The 21,078-nt window shown below is 32.7% G+C and overlaps 1 protein-coding gene across 1 annotated transcript in view; it reads right to left on the bottom strand.

Moving 5' to 3' along the window:
* LOC126776414 (uncharacterized) overlaps positions 1-21,078 on the bottom strand; it is a 129,978-nt gene that overhangs the window by 12,409 nt on the left and 96,491 nt on the right. Inside the window, exon 2 of the mRNA XM_050498922.1 lies at positions 20,428-20,750. Coding sequence (XP_050354879.1) covers positions 20,428-20,750 — 323 coding nt within the window. The remainder of the gene's footprint in view (positions 1-20,427; positions 20,751-21,078) is intronic.

Below are 21,078 nucleotides of genomic sequence, written 5' to 3'. Positions count from 1 at the left end.
AAAAAATCTCAGTAGCAGCCCAGAGTCTGGAAGTTGGAAGTGTGTATACCCCGTGCCTCAGAAAGCACATAAAGTCACTGGTGCTGCGCCGGAATTCTTTTCGGTCGTGTCGTATTGCCATACCATCGGGTTGTGAGAATTAGGAAATAGAGAGTGCACTTGTGTTTGCGCACTCACTTATGCACTCCTGCGTAGTTGACTAATCTCTCTTGAGATTGGCCGCCGTGGCCGAAATCGATCTGGAGGACATTATAAATAAACAAGAGACCGACATGAATATACATTTTTCTATGCCTACATTAAAATATTATTTACGTACGCTCTTAACTTAACTTGTACGGAACCAAAAATGTAATGTTATAATTAATTCATGTCAACTTTTAAGTCTCTCATCTCGTTTAAATGCGTTTATTGACAATTAAATTTTCAAATGAATTTTGAATGGGTCCTATGTTGTTAACGAGGTAATTTTGCACGTCATACAATTGGTTCCGGTGATTGTTTTATAATTGAGTTAAAGGATAATAATATATAATATAATTATATTTGTAAAAAGACTAGTGTTCGAAATTCAAAACTAATAATTAATATGAAAAAACATGTTGGTAATATAAATTTTCATGCTTAAAATATTTTTTCCAGGTCCATCCATTTTTTTTTATTAATTACACTAAAACTCGTCAAAAGAAAATCGGTTGACGACAGAGGAGATGAAAGTACTGAACTATTTTTATAATATTATATACCTATTATATAATAGTAATCGCTCGCGGCTTCACCCGCGTGTTAGAGAAAGAGAGGCGGTAAGTAGGTAAAAAAGTAGCATATGTCCGTCCTTTTCAAGCTTGCTTATTTACCAAAAAAATCTTTTAAATGCGTTATACATGTATTTTATAAAGTTCAATATTTGCTGGCTTAGGGATTTACAAAGAATCCATTCTATCTTAAGGATAAGATCAGTTTTTGATTAAGCAACATCTAGATAACTTTCATAAAAATTTAATGTCATTTCATAATAAAAACGGCATTTGTTATCTTAGATTTATTGAGCAGACAGTTACCGTTTCCTCGTCATTTTAGCAATAAAAAAAACTTTCAAACATCTTTACGCGCGTTTTATTCGAGCTTTTTAAATTTCGAATGCTAAAACAAAATGGCGCGCTTCACGAGCGTCTTTAAAAACAATAATAAAAATTATGTAGGCTTTGCTTCAATGTAGATAAGGGTTTAATTTTTATACGAAATCTTTTATTATTTTCGTTAGGTATGTAGACATGATAAAAGGGGCTCATATTTTTATTTTGCTTAAAGAATATTTCTGTTTTATTTGATTAAAAAAATACGATTCATATTATAATTAATTTTCAAAACGTTTAAATGTATGTAAATAATATATCAATTGCAAAAAGACAGCCATTAAACTATGCATGTATTAAAAATTAAAAAAGTAGGCTGAACATAATTAATTAAAAATCAATTAAAACTTTCGAATGCCAGGAATTATAAACGTGATATAAGACAATTTTGTATATATGTGCTATCTGCTATATATATATATATATAGCAAACGTCGTCCCGTTTGGACTCTACTACCGCTTACCATCAGGTGGAGTAGAGTCATTTGCCCTCCCGGAAATATATTTAAAAAAAAGACGTCTCGATCAAAACAATAGACGATAAACAGTTTTCGCGCGTTTTTTTGAATTAAGAAGTACATTTCTGACGACACAAGTACATTTCTGTATTAAGAATCGTGACGCGGTGTAACTGTTAGCGGTAGATACCGTTTATAGAAGACCACAGACAATTATTTTTTGTACGTATAACGTTAACAAAATAGTTACAAATAAAATTAAATATATGAAGAAAATTTAGAAAATTAAAAAACTGCATAGAACGATGTCATAATAATTATATCAGGTATCAAAATGTGAAAGTGTTTGAACATGACCTCTTTCTCTCAAAGTCGGTTAATACATTATTTATTTTACAATCCAAATCCATCGTTTATTTTAACAACTGATATGAAACGCATTTTCCATCTACCGTTATAAAAAACGCAGTAATTTTAATATCGTTTTTATTGCACAGATTACAATAACGCGCTGGGGTGTGTGGGGGCTTTATTTTTACGTGTGTGGGGTCTTTAAAGATTTTGAAAACTCATACGGCTAAAAGTACAAATTAAAAATATATATTTCACTAAAAACTACATTTAAATTTTCGCTTATAATGTTTAATTTAGGAAGGCAGCACTTGTCCCAACTAATAGTATCACCTTAACCCATAGACACTGGCTCTACATGAAATATAAACCAATCTTACACCAATACGTCGCCAAACAAGGGCTTAAGCTGCTTTATATCTTTGCATGTAATTACACTGGCTCACTAATCATTTAAACGAACTTGTGAGACAACGATACACAGAAAGACAAACCAGCACAAAGTGTAAAATCATTAAAAATATTATATATTTAATAGTTATCGATAATGTCCGATTACTATATTCGAATAACGTTTCGTTTGCTTACGGATCATATGATACGGAATTACAAAAAGCGTCCTAATAAAAAACATTCGTGAAAAAAATGTCTGAATGTATTTTCTACCGAGACAACCCGGCAGGAAATTTAATAGATATTGTTCTTAAGAATCAATTACATATATATTATAGGTAAGTGGACAAGTAAATGAGCCACGTGATGGTAAATGGTCACCAACGCCCATAGACATTGGCATTGTAAGAAATGTTAAAAAAAACCATCGCTTACATCGCCAATGCGCCACTAACCTTGGGAACTAATATCTTATCCCTTGTGCCTGTAATTATACTGGCTCACTCACCCTTCAAACCGGAACACAACGATACCAAGTACTGCTCTTTTGCGGTAGAATATCTGATGAGTGGGTGGGACCTACCCCGACGAGCTTGCACGAAGCCCCACCAGTAATATAATATACAATTAGATTTAAATATCCTGTATCAGCATTAACTCTAAGCTCTTCTAACATTTATATAATCCTGTACAGTATAAACCTTATTTATTAACAAAAAAGTTTTTAATTTAGTTATTGGTAAATGTGAAATGGTAAAATCATCAGCTCAATTACCAAAATCAGGTAACACCTAACCTTTCCTTACCTTAGGTTTAGGTTTAAAGATTATTTATTCCCATAAAGACAATTACATCACTTACATGAGAACACAATTGAAGAAAAAATACAAACATAATAAACAATTAACAGACACCTACTACCTTTCGATTTGAATATGAAAATTGATGCAACACATCTTAGCTTACGTTTTGATATTATTCAATTTTTTACGACACAACGTGTTGATACGATGACGCAGGCTGTGCGCGAGTTATTGTTAATAATATTTTATGTGTTACACATTTGTTATGAAAATATTTTACGTACTGAAGCGTTTTAAATGTTTTATATGTGAATAAAACGTGTTACGTGCTATCTGTGTGCAATTTTATTTTATAAAATATATTTAAACAACGAATATATTTTCTGTTTGAAATAAATTTGACAGTCGAATGGCATTGTGCATTCGATTCGAAATTCAAACGATTTGTATTGATTTTATAGTCGGATCGAATACTTAGTTATGATTGAATTAATTTTCTTATCGAGATGTAAAATAAGTTTCTCTTTGATGTCATTCAAATAAATAGTTAAAGTAATTTTATATGTTTGTATGCTGTGTTTGCATCTAGTACAACAATATAATAAAATTAATCATTTTATTCTTATTTAATTATGGTTGAAATTCTGCCACATGTGTATTCCACCAAACTCTTTCAAACCTTCTCCTCAAATAAGAGGAAGCCTTAGCAGCAGCAGCGCTAATTAACGCACATGAAAATTCAGTGGTGCTTGCCCGGGTTTGAGCCCACGATCATCGGTTAAGATTCACGCGCTCTTTATCGCTGGACCATCTCGGCTTATCTATATAGATAAATACACATATACATGAATAATTATATGTAATTCAGTTTCGCACTCGTCTTCATTTCAATCATATTCATAATTCGCCAGCCCCACTCTTATCCGATGAAAATCTTAGGCATAAATAAAAGAATATATCTTATACACGGGGGAAATATACAGGTGAGGTTTAGGGACGTTTTTTTACTTAATTTTTCTTACGCCAGATTATCGTGTCTAACGTTTATATATTTGAGATATGATTATGTAAATATTATACGACGAAATTTGAAAGGTATTTAGATGTGTATTGGAATTATATTGATGTTCCATTGAAATAGAAAATTTCGATATATAAAGGTTTAACGAAAAATAAAGTATGTATACGTATTCAAATTATAAGAAAATATATCGTGCACATCATTAACAATACCATTTTAATTAATTGGAATATACGTATAAATTGGGATTGTATAAATAATTTATTAATCTTATGATTTTTTTAACCAATCAAAAATTATAAAAAAAATAACTGGAATTAAAAAAAAATATTCACATAATAAAAAAACGTAAGTCATTTTACATCATTCATTTACAAAAAATACAATTCTTAAGTCCTATTCATAATAATAAAAGTAATAAAGAAAGAAATTCGTAAGAAATTACACATTTCATATCTTAAATCAAAATCTTCAAAGGAAATCTTGATACTAATAAAAAAAAAATATCCAGTCCATGAAATGTCTCCAGCCCTTATGAGTTTTAGAGCCCCGGTAATATTTTAAACATATCGTAATGAAATCGGATGAAATGAATTACATCTTTTGTTGTCTGTACTTTGGTATTTATTATTTATATATGAAATGAATATGTCTGAATATGTTTTTAATTAAATATTCTGGTTTAGTTATGATTTAATACTGTTACATAAGGTTACATTACATAAATGCGAACGATGTTTTTTTTATACAATAGCGGTGTTTTGAATTTTAAAAACTTGGACTCTTTCACTATTGCATACTTATACTTAAATAAGAAATGTTTGCCTAATTTATCCATAGATTTCTCGAAGTAGAAATTGAAATCAATATGTGAATCACTTAGGATATTTTTCAAATACTAACGTGATTTTATAAATTTGTTATTTAAAAGTAAACTAATTTTTTTTTCCTTTAATATTTTTAAAGGTTATAAGCGCTGTTTTGTTGTCATTACACTTAGCGGAGTTTAACTGTGAGGTATTTTTATTTTACAATGAAATGGAGAAATATTATGAACTAGCTTTTCTTCGCGGTTTCCCCCGCGTAATTCCCTTTAAAAAACGGGGATAAAATATAGCCTATGTGACTCGCTGATAATGATTTCCATTGGTGAAATAATTTTTAAAATCGGTTTAGTGGTTTAGGCGCGAAAGGGTAATAAACAAACTCCAACATTCGCATTTATAATACTAGTTAGGATTAGGATATTCAAATCATATTGTAAGTGTAACACCATATTTCGCTTACATTATAAACATAATCCCCTGGTATCATGTAACCCCCTTTGTTCAATCAATCTATTCCCATGACCGCAACAGGTGGAGAGACAAAGGGTTGAAATTACTTAATAGCAAGTTTGTTATGGCTTTTGTTTGTTTGTAAGAATAGATAAATCATCTTTTCATTTTTATTGAAACCAATCCTTAATTGATTTCTGCAAAGGATATACGGTTATATTCACTAAGATCCCAGGTCCCGGCTGAATGCATAATTATTAATAATAATAATAACAAATTTTATTAATAACTGTCTTATAAAAGACATTGTTCTTTACGACATTGTTAATTAAGACATAGGGTATTTGACTGATATTATATGTAGCGTGAATCTTAACCGATGATCGTGGGTTCAAGCCCGGGCAAGCACTACTGAATTTTCATGTGCTTAATTTGTGTTTATAGTACATCTCGTGCTTGTCGGCGAAGGAAAACATCGTGAGGAAACCTGCATATGTCTAATTTCATTGTAATTCCACATATGTATTCTAAAAACCCGCAGTGGAGCAGTGTGGTGGAATAAGCTCCAAACCTTCTTTTTAAAAGGGAGAGGAGGCCTTACCCCAGCAGTGGGAAATGAACAGGCTGTTACTGATCGTATTTGACTAATATTTTTGCATAATTCGTAAGTAACAGCTGTATTGTTTAAAGTAAAAGTAAATAAATCGAACTAACTAAATAATTCGTACGTACGAAAGAAATTTACTGAATTTTATGAAAACCATCCAATGATAACATAATGTACGGGTATGTCGCATGTTTTTTTTATACTATACGTTTTATGTGAAATAAGCCGATTGTTTTTATTTTATATACGAAAATGTTATCTATGGACTTATGTGAAGGTGATTTTGTGCCTTGAAAACAACACTGGTTGTTACGACTATTCGTTTTTACGACGCCGTTGAGTGTTTTTGTTATTATATACATGTTCGACATTATAACAGTTTTTACTGTAATTTGTTTTAAAAGTCAAATAATTAATTCAAAAATTCTCATAAAATAAAAATTATAGGAATAATAGTTATTTTTTTCATTAGGTTATTTATTAAATTCGTAACGTATATAGATTTATACAGAACAACTACAAACTACTAAAAATTATTCATCATTCATACCTCATCTTTCTCCTGCAACATGTATTGGAATTCAAAGTCGAACTGTGTAAGTAAAAATATAAAAAAAAATGTTCTTAAGAGCATATAGCAATATATTAAGGCCTTAAATATATACAAATAAACATTAAAAATAGCTATTGTACAAATCAATGGAATGGTGGCAAGAATGCTAGCAGCATCACCTCTTTGAATTTTAGTTCCGATTGTCTGTGCGAAAAATGAACCAGCCCGCCTGTCACCAGTCATAGAATATACTAGATTACCGAATATCATATTGAACTTGATTATTACTGGTGCTGAAAGTACATTCACGTCATTCCAAATTCAAAACATACTTCAAAACGTACGCTTTCGAAACATTCCCATAAATCTTCTAATTAACGGCGTCTCGCAATCAGCGGATATTATCGTTCGCGCGAACCCCCTTAAAATCTCAAAGACGAATGACACCAGCTTGCCATAAATAAAAAAAGGATTAACGTTAAAAAGTCGAAAAACCTCATCCACTTCGAGTTAATGATACGGTATGGCGAGAGACGTAAAACAAAGCTTCGGCTGTCTATTACACCGATTTTATTTAATTTTTGTGGAATACAGTTGTATTGAAAATATATATAATATTTAATGACATAAAAATATTTTTAATGACATTGTTTATATTTATGTTCATTAATATTATTGTAATTTAACTTCTTGATTTTTTTTTTTTTTAACTTTGTAATTAGTCGATTTGATTGTACTCGTAGATTGCATTGTATTTTTGTCTCTTTCTGTTGTCTTTTTTACACGCATACTCTAACATTTGTACTATTTTTAAGTGGAAACTTTATTGGTTTATGATTTAGTAATAATTCCTTAATTCTATGTAATAACACACTGTATGTTTCCCAAATATAAATAAAATAAATAAAAATAAAATATATAAATTATATATATTAAGTTCAGATCAGTTAAATATATTCATAATTTACTAATAATCATTGCACGTTGGTGCTATAGGAATTTAACTAATACTTACAATGCGAAAGCGCCATCAACCTTGGATACCTACTCACACTGGTTTACACGAATTCCTACTAATTAGAAAAAAATAATGGTGAAATTCTGTCATATATACATAATAAGCCACAAAGAATGTGGCGTGGAAAAACATTCTCCTTAAGGGAAGAGGTGGCATAAGTCCAGCATTGACCCATTTCTAAGCTGGTTCGAACAATTTTTGTTCGTGAACATCTATCTATATCATTGTGCCTTACAAAATATATTATTGTTATAAATACTTAAAAAAAAAACAATATTCCAAGTTCACATATTAACATAATTAATGTATTTATGACAAGTATCGTTTCGGTGTAAAGTTCGGCCACCGAAAACTTCAAGGTTCGAGGCTTGAGACCTCTTCTAGGGATGTCTCGATTTTTTTTCTACTTTATTTTCGATCCGTTTTCCTCTAGTCCGTAAAAACGTCTAGCCTTGATTCTTAAAGCTCCACCATCGGCTCCAAGAGCTTTGTTTGTTTTTTAGTACTTTATAGAGGATTTTTTAAGTCAAACACAAGGTTCACTTTAAATCTTTATATACTAACCATAAAGGAGACGAATCTAGAGGTTTTAATTGTGATGCTATGTATCAGCTAATTTAAGTATCGAGTCTTATTTGAAGAAAAGCACACTAATCGGACGGGTAAATCTTCAAGAGAGATTAAATAACTGCGCAGGACATATTATAGTGCACAAGTGTATTCAAAAAATACAAATTCATTATATATTCACGCTAATATTCCAATGCGATGACAATTCGATACGATCAGAAAGAGATCAAGCGCAAGATCAACGCCTTCGAATGCTTTAAGAGACACGGGAGTGAACACATTTCAAACTTCCATACAAGGAGCTGCTACTGACATTCTTCGACAGAAAGACCCAATAACTTTTTATTGGTCCAGTGTTTGAACTCAGGACCTTGGAATCTTCGATCTTAAATCTAGCCACTAGACCAACGAGGCGCTTAATCACGTTATGATAATATATATTATGTATTCTCTTTGTTAATGAACTGCTAAGCGCTTTTCTTCGTTCTGTACGCAGTAAATAAACGCCTCGAAATCTGATATGAGAATATATTCTACGAAAACGTTGTAAGTGCGTTGATATAATTTTAGAAATACAAAATAATATTTCATTTGAATTAGGTTACCAAATGTACTAAAACTAGATGCTGAGCGAATCTGTCAGCGGTGTTTAAATTGCATAAGAGCGAATTAAATGTAGAAATCCGAGATATCGTTTTATAAATGAATATGCGGAGTTGTCTAAAATTTAGCGGAGGAGAATTCTGTTCTTCAGTTACAAGTGGTCAGACAGACCGACGTTACAATAAATAAAAAGATAGAGATCAAGATGTACTCTCACTTGTAGTTCTTCTGTGGATGTCAGCTACCTCGTAATGAGGTACTCTTTTCTTTCCATTTTAATAAAATTCATTATCAGTTTTTGTGTAAGTGTATTACTTAAAGATGACTTGTAAATTTCTGACTGCTGGCGAGTGGTTCTCTCCTTCTGACGAGAAGAATTAGAGATGTTTTTTTTTAAATAATAGCCGAGATGGCCCAGTGGTAAGAACGCGGGAATCCTAACCGATGATCGTGGGTTCAAACCCGGGCAAGCACCACTGAATTTTCATGTGCTTAATTTGTGATTATAATTCATCTCGTGCTTTACGGTGAAGGAAAACATCGTGAGGAAACCTGCATGTGTCTAATTTCACTGAAATTCTGTCACGTGTGTATCCCACCAACCCGCATTGGAGCAGCGTGTTGGAATAAGCTCCAAACCTTCTCCTCAAAAAGAGGAGAGGCCTTTAGCCCAGCAGTGGGACATTCACAGGCTGTTACGGATTACGGATTACGGAAAGCTGATGTAAAGAGGTGCTGCGTTTTTGAAATTTGAAACCTGAGTTCTACTGAGTCATCTCGGTTAAACTATATAAATTTATTACTGCCATAAACAGTGTATAATTAAATATAACGCTTAATCAGTGTGTTTGTAACCCCACGAATTTTGAGACAAAAATATCTTTCTAAAGTAGTTTGATAACCAAAATGTCTAATTTGTTATTTATGTAAAATATTTCATATTGGAAATAATAAGTGATCACCACCACCCATAGAGATTGGCGATTTAAGAAATATTGACCATACCTTAATCGCAAATGCGCCGCCAACCTTAAGAACTAAAATATAATGTCCCTTATATGAACAAATATATGATGAATTTCCAAAGTTCATGTATGTACTTTAAAGTATCACATATTAACTTCAAACTTAAAACATAACGAATTGCCTTAATTATACCGACTGCTTTCAAAGCCTTCAAATGAGCTTAAGCGGAGATGCTTCTATGGAATAATATATAATAAATTGGAAGAAAAGAGTAACTAATCAATTTCTTACCGATTTAAAGTTTTGTATTAAAAAATGTTGCTATTTGTACGTTCGAAATAATTTTACAAAATGATTATTCAAAAGTGCCTTTAAGAGTCTACTTGATCCTACTTAGTATAATTTCATTGTATTACATATTTTGATTAAATAAATAAATGTCACGTCTCGTTTCTTATATACAGCATCTGCATTATTTTATGTGTCTCAAGATCTGCTATCAAGTGTTCTTGCCACCAAGTATTTAACAAATTCACCATTTGCTTTCCACCCTCCTTGAATTGGTTTTATTTTTCTTATTCAACTGTTTTCCATTTTTCACCAGCGTCTCGGCTGATTGCTCCGCGTTCAAGTGCTCGTCTCGCTGATGCTGTGCTCTTTTTAATCCTTATCTTGGTAAGGGGATATTTAAATGAGTCAGCTTACCTGTCTTGGGTGCAAAAAGTGTATATATTTGTTATCTTTGTTGAAATAATTCAGTCAGAGTATGATGATTAAAATTTACTAGCTGGTGATTCGATAAATTCCAAATATTCTATGTTATGAAACCGGTTTTTTTTTTTTATAGAATAGGTGGGCCATATGCTCGTCCACCTTGGACGAGCATATGGGCCACCTGATGGTAAGTGGTCACCAAACGCCCTTAGACATTGGCATTGTAAGAAATGTCAACCATCGCTTATAGCCAATGCGCCACCAACCTTGGGAACTAAGATTTTATGTCCCTTGTGCCTGTAATTACACTGGCTCACTCACCCTTCAAACCGGAACACAACAATATCAAGTATTGCTGTTTTGCGGTAGAATATCTGATGAGTGGGTGGTACCTACCCAGACGAGCTTGCACAAAGCCCTACCACCAGTGAACTAGTTAGTGGTAGTTAGTTAATAGACAAATAATTCTCTAAAATTTCAGTATTGAAATTGCTTCGTAATATTATTTTATACAATTCTAAAGTCCACGTTGAAGGTGCAAAGAAGGAACACGACCAAAATAAAACATAACACATCGGCCATCTTGAAATGAACAAAAAATCCAACGAGAGGACGAACAGGCGACGTATTAAAGCTTCAAAAAATGAAGTACAAAAATCATACCCCAAGTATCTATGTCGGATCATCCCACCAATTTACTTATGAATATTAAAAGAGTAAGAAATGCGAAGATGGAGGACGGGGATAGGAAACACGGTTAACAAAAAGACCCTTCAGTGATCCTTGAAATGCGAAATACATTTTGGCGGATGACGGAACACAAAAGTAAGGGAAAGTTGCGATTTTCGTATTTAATATTTGAGAGTGTCCTCAAGATTTTTCAATTTTAATGTGCCCTTTTGTTCGTGGAGCGTCCACGTTTGACGTTTTATGTTTAATGGTTTCGGCTGATGACTTGAATCATTATCAACTATAAATGTTTTTGTATGAACAGGTTTAATAATGTTTCTGTCTGCTTCATTTACGTCCAACAAAACTTTGGGTGCTTTTCAACGTTATTATTTGTTGACCTTTTTTATAAAAATATTCTATAGGTACTTGAGACTTTAATTAACTTATTAAACTTTGTAACATAGAGGTAAACATATACTAATATAAAAGTTTCTTTATTCACCTACAAAATATTAACACTACAATTAGTACTGGGCTTCTCAGATAACTGTTGGCCATAACAAGAATATAGTTTGCAATAACTTCTCATGTATCACAACACAAACACACAGCTTTATATAAATACAAAATGACTAATGAAACATGGTACTATGTCACACTGAGCTTTGTGAGTGGACTGTATTGAAGTTCGACGATACATAATTAGACAAGGTTGCAAGTAGTTATTGCGTTTTACGATTTTACGTGTATATGGACTCCCGCTGTGAATCAGTACAGACAAGAATAGGGCATATGTTACAATAATAAGGTGTATTTACGATTTATACTGCGATTGATGTGAATTGACCATTGAGTTTATACAGAACGATTAGCATAGAAATGGTATAAACATTTAAAATGGATCAATTACGATCAATATAGTATGATAACGGTATAATTTATATACCTGGCAGATTACAATTTTGTGGGTTATTGAACGGTTTAAGGAAAACTATTGAAAGCTTAATCCACCTCGCTTCTCTATAATGGCTTGATGGATATACACTATCCTAATACGTGACTCATGCGCAATATACAAGCTTTCTCACTATGTTTTCCATCTACGCCGAGTTCGAGATTCATTTACTTTTTCACAAGAGAAGTCAGAAAATATATAAATAAAATAGGCTCGCGGACGGGAAAATGTAGCCATCCAATAGTAAGTGGTCACCATCACCCATTGCCATTGGCGTTATAAGAAATATGAACACCTCCTTACATAGCGAATGCGCTACCAACCTTGGGAACTAAGATGTAATGCCCTCGAAACTGTAGTTACAAAAATATTTACTGCTGTTTAACGGTAGTATCTACCCATACTACAAAACAAATTCATACATGTTTTGGAATAAATGCAAGTTTCACTTACAATTGTACCATTTCTCTATTCGCTGTTCTTATCAATGGTCAGTGTAAAAACAAAAGTGACCTTCAATACAACAATACAAATTTATGCACCGATGTCAGTCGGACAGTGCATAATAATTCACTTAAACGGTTATATTTCCTTTGAATATTTATTACTCAGAAATGAAGATGTAAAAAAGGTTTTACAGCATTTTTTTAAAATTAAACGTCTTAATTTATTAATGTCCCTTCTATTCTTGGAACATATTTCATATTTAATACTCATACTTTTTTATATAAAATAGGTAGGCGGACGAGCGTATATAGCCACATGATGGTAAGTCACCAACGCCCATAGACATTGGCATTGTAAGAAATGTTAACCATCGCTTTTATCGCCAATGCGCCACCAACTTTTGGGACTAAGACGTTATGTCCCTTACGCCTATAATTACTCTTAATGAGCATATCTAAGTAGCAATTATTTTTTAATTATTTTTTTTAGTTATATGATGTTGATCATCTTTGTTCGGCGTAATAAAGTTCCATACACTTCTGAATTGTAGGCCCGTTAATGGGCTTAAACAGAGTTCAAATATATTTGACATCTTGCAGTTGCACAATCGTGATAAAAATATGTAACGTACAGCTAGAATTTCTTGGTGTCTTAAAACGAGGAGAGCCGACCCCAAATAAAGGGATAGCAATAATAAAAAAATACAGTTATATTTGAAACTGGTTACAATTTTATTCGTAAAACTGTAACAACTTATTTGTAACTTATTTTGTTGATTGTATAGGTTTAACTTTTGGATTATTATCTGTCTAGATTATCCAAAAATTAAAGTCTCTAGCGTCTTCTAGAGGATTGAAATTAAGTTTTAAAGGGATAGCAATAATAAAAAATACAGTTATATTTGAAACTGGTTACAATTTTATTCGTAAAACTGTAACAACTTATTTATAACTTATTTTGTTGATTGTATAGGTTTAACTTTTGGATTATTATCTGTCTAGATTACCCAAAAGTTAAAGTCTCTAGAGTCTTCTAGAGGCTTGAAATTCAGTATTTCAAATTTTTTTGTACAAAAATCCTACTATCATAGGTTTTATTTATTTATTCATTGGGTACATATGTATTAAAATTAATCAATTCATATATTTTGTACACTGGCTTTTATAAGCCAGTGTACAAAAGTTAAAGTCATGTAACTTTATATACATATGTATATAAAGTTATGATAAATAAGGATCTGGTAGAGATCGTTGGTAACAATAACGCCTTTACACACTCGTTATTATTAAGTTGGATTATGTACGATAACATAGTCCAACTTAAAAATAAGTTAAAGTTAGATAATAGAACATGAAATTCACGCTTGACACATCAATAGTCTAAATCTAAAGCGGATGGCACTACGAAGCGCAGCTTCGTGTATAATAATATTAAATACCAAAACCTTCTCCGCTTTATCTCGCTTTATCTTCCGACACAAGTTTTATGTAAATAGATTTAGTATTTCTTTCAGTTAGGCTCTACAGAAAAGGACTTCTCATTTATAAGTACAGTTATTTAGGTAATCTTGTGAATCATACAGTATTTCCATTTTAAAATTAATGTTTTCCAGCAGTGATAATTATTTTGCTAATAATTAATTTCCAATTGCAGTACAATCATAGGATTCGGGAGAAGCATTATTGCACTGCTCTGTAATTATTACCTGTGCTAGACTAGTCCTTGATATTATCCGACATAGTAGAAATTCGATCTTCTTATTCTTCTTTTACACTGGTTTGATTCGAGATGAATATAATAAATGAATTCTGAATAATTCCATTTTTAAATCTATGTTGAACTTTATATATAAAGTCTCTAAAGTACTTTCAAATATATGATATTTAAAAATGAAAAAATACATTTAAAAAGTTGAAAGTATCAAAATAGCACATCCAAGTCCTGCGTCTTCTACCCGGTCATTAACGTTTTAGTAATGATGTTATGACAGTTGCAATTGTATTCGGCTCCAAAGCTTTATTGCTGAACAAACATACAGACACTTATATTAGGAACTTTATATTTACAAGGTCAACTATTTATATGTGTTTGATGTTATATTATAAACAATAGTTAAAAAAGTTATATTATTAGTGTTTTTTTATAGTATAAGTTGGCGGACGAGCATATGGGTCACCTGATGGTAAAAAATGTTAACCATCGCTTACATTACCAATGCGCCACCAAGCTTGGGTACCAAGATGTTATGTCCCTTGTGCCTGTAATTAACATTAACACTGGTTAACTTACCCTTCAAATCGGAACACAACAATGACAAGAACTGCTGTTTTTCGGTTGAATATCTGATGAATGGGTGGTACCTACCCAGACGGGCTTGCACAAAGCCCTACCATCAGTAAAATACTGTAAACAGCTTATACTATATCGTGATGAAAACTACCCACACTCCACACAATCCACACTAGCAGCGTAGTGGATTAAGAAATAAGTTTTTTTTAAAGTGAAGTCCATTGCCCGGCAATTACATTGACAGATTTTTTGATGTAAAATAGGTAGGCGGACGGGCAAATGAGTCACCTGATGGGAAGTGATCACCACTGCCATACACTATAAGAAATATCACTGTTACACCACCAATGCGCTACCAAACTTAGGAACTAAGATGTTACTACTAAGTCCCTTGAAGTAGTTACAATACCTCAATCACCCTTCAAACAACAAATCGATGCTAAAAGCTGGTTGACGTGGTTGGTAGATACTTGCCTTTCACACCAACGGTTGTGGGTACGATTCCCACACAGGAGAGACATTTGTGTGCATCAACATGTCTGTTTGTCTTGAGTCTGGGTGTAATTATCTATATAAGTATGTTTTTAGAACATAAAAGTAGTGTATGTAGTATATCAGTTGTCTGGTTTTTTTTTTTTTTTATAGAATAGGAAGGTGGACGAGCATATGGGCCACCTGATGGTAAGTGGTCATCAAACGTCCTTAGACATTGGCATTGTAAGAAATGTCAACCATCGCTTATAGCCAATGCGCCACCAACCTTGGGAACTAAGATTTTATGTCCCTTGTGCCTGTAATTACACTGGCTCACTCACCCTTCAAACCGGAACACAACAATATCAAGTATTGCTGTTTTGCGGTAGAATATCTGATGAGTGGGTGGTACCTACCCAGACGGGCTTGCACAAAGCCCTACCACCAGTAGAAAGTATATAAGTAGAAGGTTTCCATAGTACAAGCTTTGCTTAGTTTGGGATCAGATGGGCGTGTGTGAATAATGTCCCAGGATATTATTTATTTATTTAAGTATTGCTTTAGCGTTAGAATATCTGATGAGTGGCTAATACTCACCCAGGCGGGCTTGAACAAAGTCCTACTACAAAGTAAAAAGGTCTTTATTTACTGTTTCATTAATCCCATACTTGTAAGTACATATAAGAATAAAAAAAGCAATACAATTCATTACACAAGTTGTAACATTTTATTAAACGTAACATTGAAATGAGTCATTGACTATAATCCGAGCATCAAATACGTCCAATAATGCGTAAATACATTCTCCCCGACAATGTTTTGTGGGGCAATTAATTCCGTACTAAATACTAAAATAAGTTTATAACACTCTAAACGTAAAGTGTGAGCGAAAGTCATCATTCAGGGATGCTGGGTTAATCTGGAAATGGCTTCTTTTTATTTCGATATATTTTAATGGAGACCGTACCTATCCTACATTTATTTATTTAACAAAAACCACGAAAGTTCACATACAATGTACACTATAATTGTTTTAAATAATAACATTAAATACATCTTCAACTTATTCTTAATATTCTTATTGGTTATTTATCATCTTGTTCTGTTATCAAAGCTATTTAATTAAACAACAATTACAGCATTCATTTGTGTTTCGAGTAAGTGTTGTCTGCATGCATACTACCTGCATTAATTTAATGTAAAAATAATAATTATCATTTTAAATATCGAAAAAACTAGTCCAAACATTAAGAAATTGTTGCGAAAAGTATATTTAAATTTTTAATACGGTCTCAATAGCTTAGTACTATACGACCCATCTAATGAGATATAGCCATACCCACAATAAGCACAAACTTTACCCCTCATTTAAAATAGGAATAAGGAGAGGAGGATAGAGGAAAATAGAAAAAACCTAAAAATAAGTTGTTCCTAAGAATCTTTAAAAAATGTATTGACATCCAATATGGCATCTTGAATTAATATTAATTAAACATTCCTATAAGATCTATTTATTGTATAGTAGATACATATTTACTTTGACCTATTTGCATACGAACAATACATATTAACTATTCACCCCAGGTTACAATAGTAATAAGCGACTTACTGCGACTCTGATCGTTTATGTATTGAGATACAGTTGCTTATCCCTTGGAAGCTAATATATAATATAGATCGATATATCTCATTTTCACCAATGACAGTTCACATTGTAAGTGCACTAAAATTCATGACCATCAGTAGTTTTCAGTTATTTTATTATATGTACATATTACATAGATATAGGTTATTTTTGTATTATTTCATGTTTATATTTATGTATAAATATTAAAATGATATATAGTTCAAATTTAATTTATTTATTAAATAATATAAAATATTAACTAGAAATATTAAAGATAATATATAATTGATAATATATGAAAAGAATATGAAAAGGTATCTATATATACTGATAAATTAATTATTAATGTGATAGTAATTTTTTCTTCCTGTTTTTTTTGACCCTACTATTTTTTATTACAACCCCTCCCCCCAACATCAATATCACTTTTATCTAACATGTGGACGAAGCCACGGGTGAACTCTAGTTACCTATATGTATTCATAATGGGTTATTAAAATTTTTATTAGTGAAAATTTTTTAATTATAGTGTATCATTAGTAATGTTATATTAAGTTTCTATATTTGGTTGTATCAGTAGACTTTTCAACACTGACACACAGTCCTAGTTGGAAAACGTTCACGAATAAACATTTCGTGGCGTTTTGCCAAGTTGCGCTTGCGCATCTGCGGGTGAATAAATTTTAGTATTACACGATACGAGAATGATAAGTGGAACGGTGACAATTGGAGATAAACTTCCGCGTTGAATAAATGTACTATGGATTAAGATTTGATTATATAATTATTTTTAGAAATTGCTTTATAAATTAAAAAAAAAGTAAAATGGCTCAGTTAAAAAATGATTATAATACGTAATCATGACGCAAACATTGTTATATGATAAATAAAATTCACTTATTACTAAAATTTTCTCTTCGAAAACGAAAGCCCACTCTACGCTTATTTACCATAACAACAAAAACACTCACAGTAAACTTTATTTGAACGTAAACCGGTGTATTGGAAAGATTTAATTTCCGCTTCAGTCAGCACTTTTTATTTTACTACGGCATTAACAATATAATTGTAAATGTCTGCTTATACATACATCGTATAACATACCAATATTTAAAGTCTAACGCCTGATCATTTTGTGTAGCAATTTATTTATTCTTTAAAATATTGCCTATAAAAATTTATAAGTGTTTTTTGTTTTTTTTTTTTGTTTTAATATTACAATTAAAGATTTTTAAAATAGTTATACTAAATAAATTATAGGAAAGGTCTTTATCATTGTCTTGCTCCTTGGCTTATACTTTCTCTTTGAGGAAGGCTTGGAGTTATTCCACCTCGCTGCTCCAATGCGTGTTGGTGTATACACTTGTAGCAGATTTTTACCCGTAACATGCAGGTTTCCTCACAATGTTTTCATTTACGCTGAGCGCTTGATACATTATAAGCACTAATTAAGCATATGAAAATTCAGCGGAGCGGATTGAACCCGCAATTATCGGTGAAGATTCGCGTAGTCTAACCACTCGGCCATCTTAGCTTAGCCTCACAATGCGTGTGATATACGGTTCATCGACACAGATGATTCATTTTACATACGAACAAAGGATAAATTACACGTGTGAGTTTTTAGAAAAGTCGTATTTAAAGTATTCGCACATTAGCACGTAGTTGCGCAATGTTGTCACAGATAACAATGTTTTGCGAGAAATATAATAACTATTTTCGATTTAATTTGACCCATTTTAACTGTGGAGATTATACAATTGTAGACTTATAAATGTTTAGAAGGCTTAACGTTTTATTGGTATTAAATGTATCTAAGTTGTGATGTCTTGCCATTTCTATTTGTTAGATGTCATTAATTTTTACTAGGAAGTTCCTATATTCAAGCAGAAGATGATTAAAAGAAGCTTATCCTTATTGATACCATAAATGGGAATGTGAAGTGTTTGTTACGTTTTCACGTCTTAACAACTTAACCGATCATTATGAAATTTTTCATATACGTCGTCAGGCACAGAAGAAGATATAGGGTATGTAACACCTCTTTACGCGGGCGAAGACGCGAGCGGAAACTAGTATTTTATAAAAAGTATTTCTTTATTAGATTTTTTTAGAAAGGTCACTTTGTATCTCATTCTATACGAGCATGTATGTATCTATGTTGTAAACCGACTTACGGTGAACCGCTATTTTAAAGCGTGTATCATTTAAATATTATAATTTTATTATCATGGTCAATAGCATATCAATTTATAACACTTCACGATGATCTGCGGTGAGGTTCGAGTTTCTTCAAGCAGAATATCTCTGTTTGTATGTGCTCGTACAGTCTAGTTATTATTAACTTTCAAAATACATATGAACCGAGAAGTGTTTTTTTTTTTTATTTTGTGTGGAAACGTAAATGGGCCTCTTGATGGTAAGGGTCCGTTCACACAGACCGGCTCGGAGAGCATCGGCCTGCTTTTTTCTTTTCACACAGACCGGGTCGTATACGCTTGGAATTGGCCGGAGCGGAGCCGCCAACTATTTCACATCGACCGGCTGGAAGAGATCTGAAAGCGGGTGCGAGCGAGAAAGAGCACGCAAGCGGAGCCGGTCGGCTCCTTTTATTACTTCACACGAAGCGCGTTCAGGCATTTTTAATGACAAAAAAGGTGCAAATGCAAAAATAAACTTTACTACAATCACTCAAAACACTGTTTCCAACGTGATAAAAATCTGCTCTCCTCTCCGAGCCGGTCTGTGTGAACGGACCCTTAGTGATCACCACCACTCATAGACAGTGGTGCAAATATTACAAATGAGAACTAAGATGTTATGTCCCTTGTGCCTTTACATAGTGACACTGGCTTGCTATTTGTTAGAATATCTAATGAGTGGATGGTACCTACCCAGACGGAACTTCACAAAGTATTATAGTATTGTTTTAGCGATAACTGGGCTAAAATTGCGATTATATACATTTATTACCATTGATCTGCTGATAGTTAGTTAGAGTAGATAGATCCGTTGATAGTTGTTGAGATATTTTATTGTTTTACTGGTGGTAGGGCTTTGTGCAAGCTCGTCTGGATAGGTACCACCCACTCATCAGATATTCTACCGCAAAACAGCAATACTTAATATTGTTGTGTTCCGGTTTGAAGGGTGAGTGAGCCAGTGTAATTACAGGCACAAGGGACATAAAATCTTAGTTCCCAAGGTTGGTGGCGCATTGGTGATGTAAGCAATGCTTAACATTTCTTACAATGCTAATGTCTAAGTGCGTTTGGTGACCACTTACCATCAGGTGGCCCATATGCTCGTCCGCCTTCCTATTCTATAAAAAAAAAAAGATATCGAACGAGAAAGTATCATCTTCTCGTCCGGAAGATGCACATTATTTAAAAAAACTATCTTCCCTATTTGGACTGAACTAATTTACCAACACAATATTGGATAACTGTTGTTAGGTTAAATATTATAGATTATAATAGTGAAATTGACTTACCACGTCAGCATCAATAACATCTTCAGCTACTTCCGTCCCACCCTTATCTCTCCAATGTTTTTCGCTGGTCACCGAAAAATTGAAAGATCTTTCGCGTCTCGGACTCAAAAGTACACCAGCTGGAGTTCGTCCGTAACTAAATATCTCAAGGTTTGTGGTTGAGAATCTATCATTTCCATTGTCAGTTCTCGGGGCGAAGACGTCGTCTTCCAAGTCGTCGCTGTCGAAGGTTAAGGCGAGGGGAGGGGAGGATGCCGAGCGACGGCACTGCTGAGGTGTTGAGATCTGCTGTCTTTCGACATCCGACTCGGAGTATGGACGTTCTGAAACAAGGAGCTTGATATAAATAAAGATGAACAAAATAATATATTATCGTGGCAATTTAAACACTAAAATATCTTTGAGATAAATAAGTTACAAGCTTTTTATTGAACTTAAATTGTTACTTAGTGTGGGACAAATTTTACGACTAAATATTTTAAGCAGTTAACTATTTAAGATGAAATTTACTGCTGGTGACAATTGAAAGTTGTTTTTTATATTATTTTTTATCTATGAGATGTGTAACACATGTGTGACATACAGATTGTCGTATTGAATGACGTTTGTGATGACAGCAGTAGTATTCTGTAAGAACTCGCTGCATTGCTC

Source organism: Nymphalis io, chromosome 20 (genome assembly GCF_905147045.1).
Source record: "Nymphalis io chromosome 20, ilAglIoxx1.1, whole genome shotgun sequence".
In the NCBI taxonomy this organism is placed as follows: Eukaryota; Metazoa; Arthropoda; class Insecta; order Lepidoptera; family Nymphalidae; genus Nymphalis; species Nymphalis io.
This window is presented reverse-complemented; position numbering and strand designations above follow the sequence as displayed.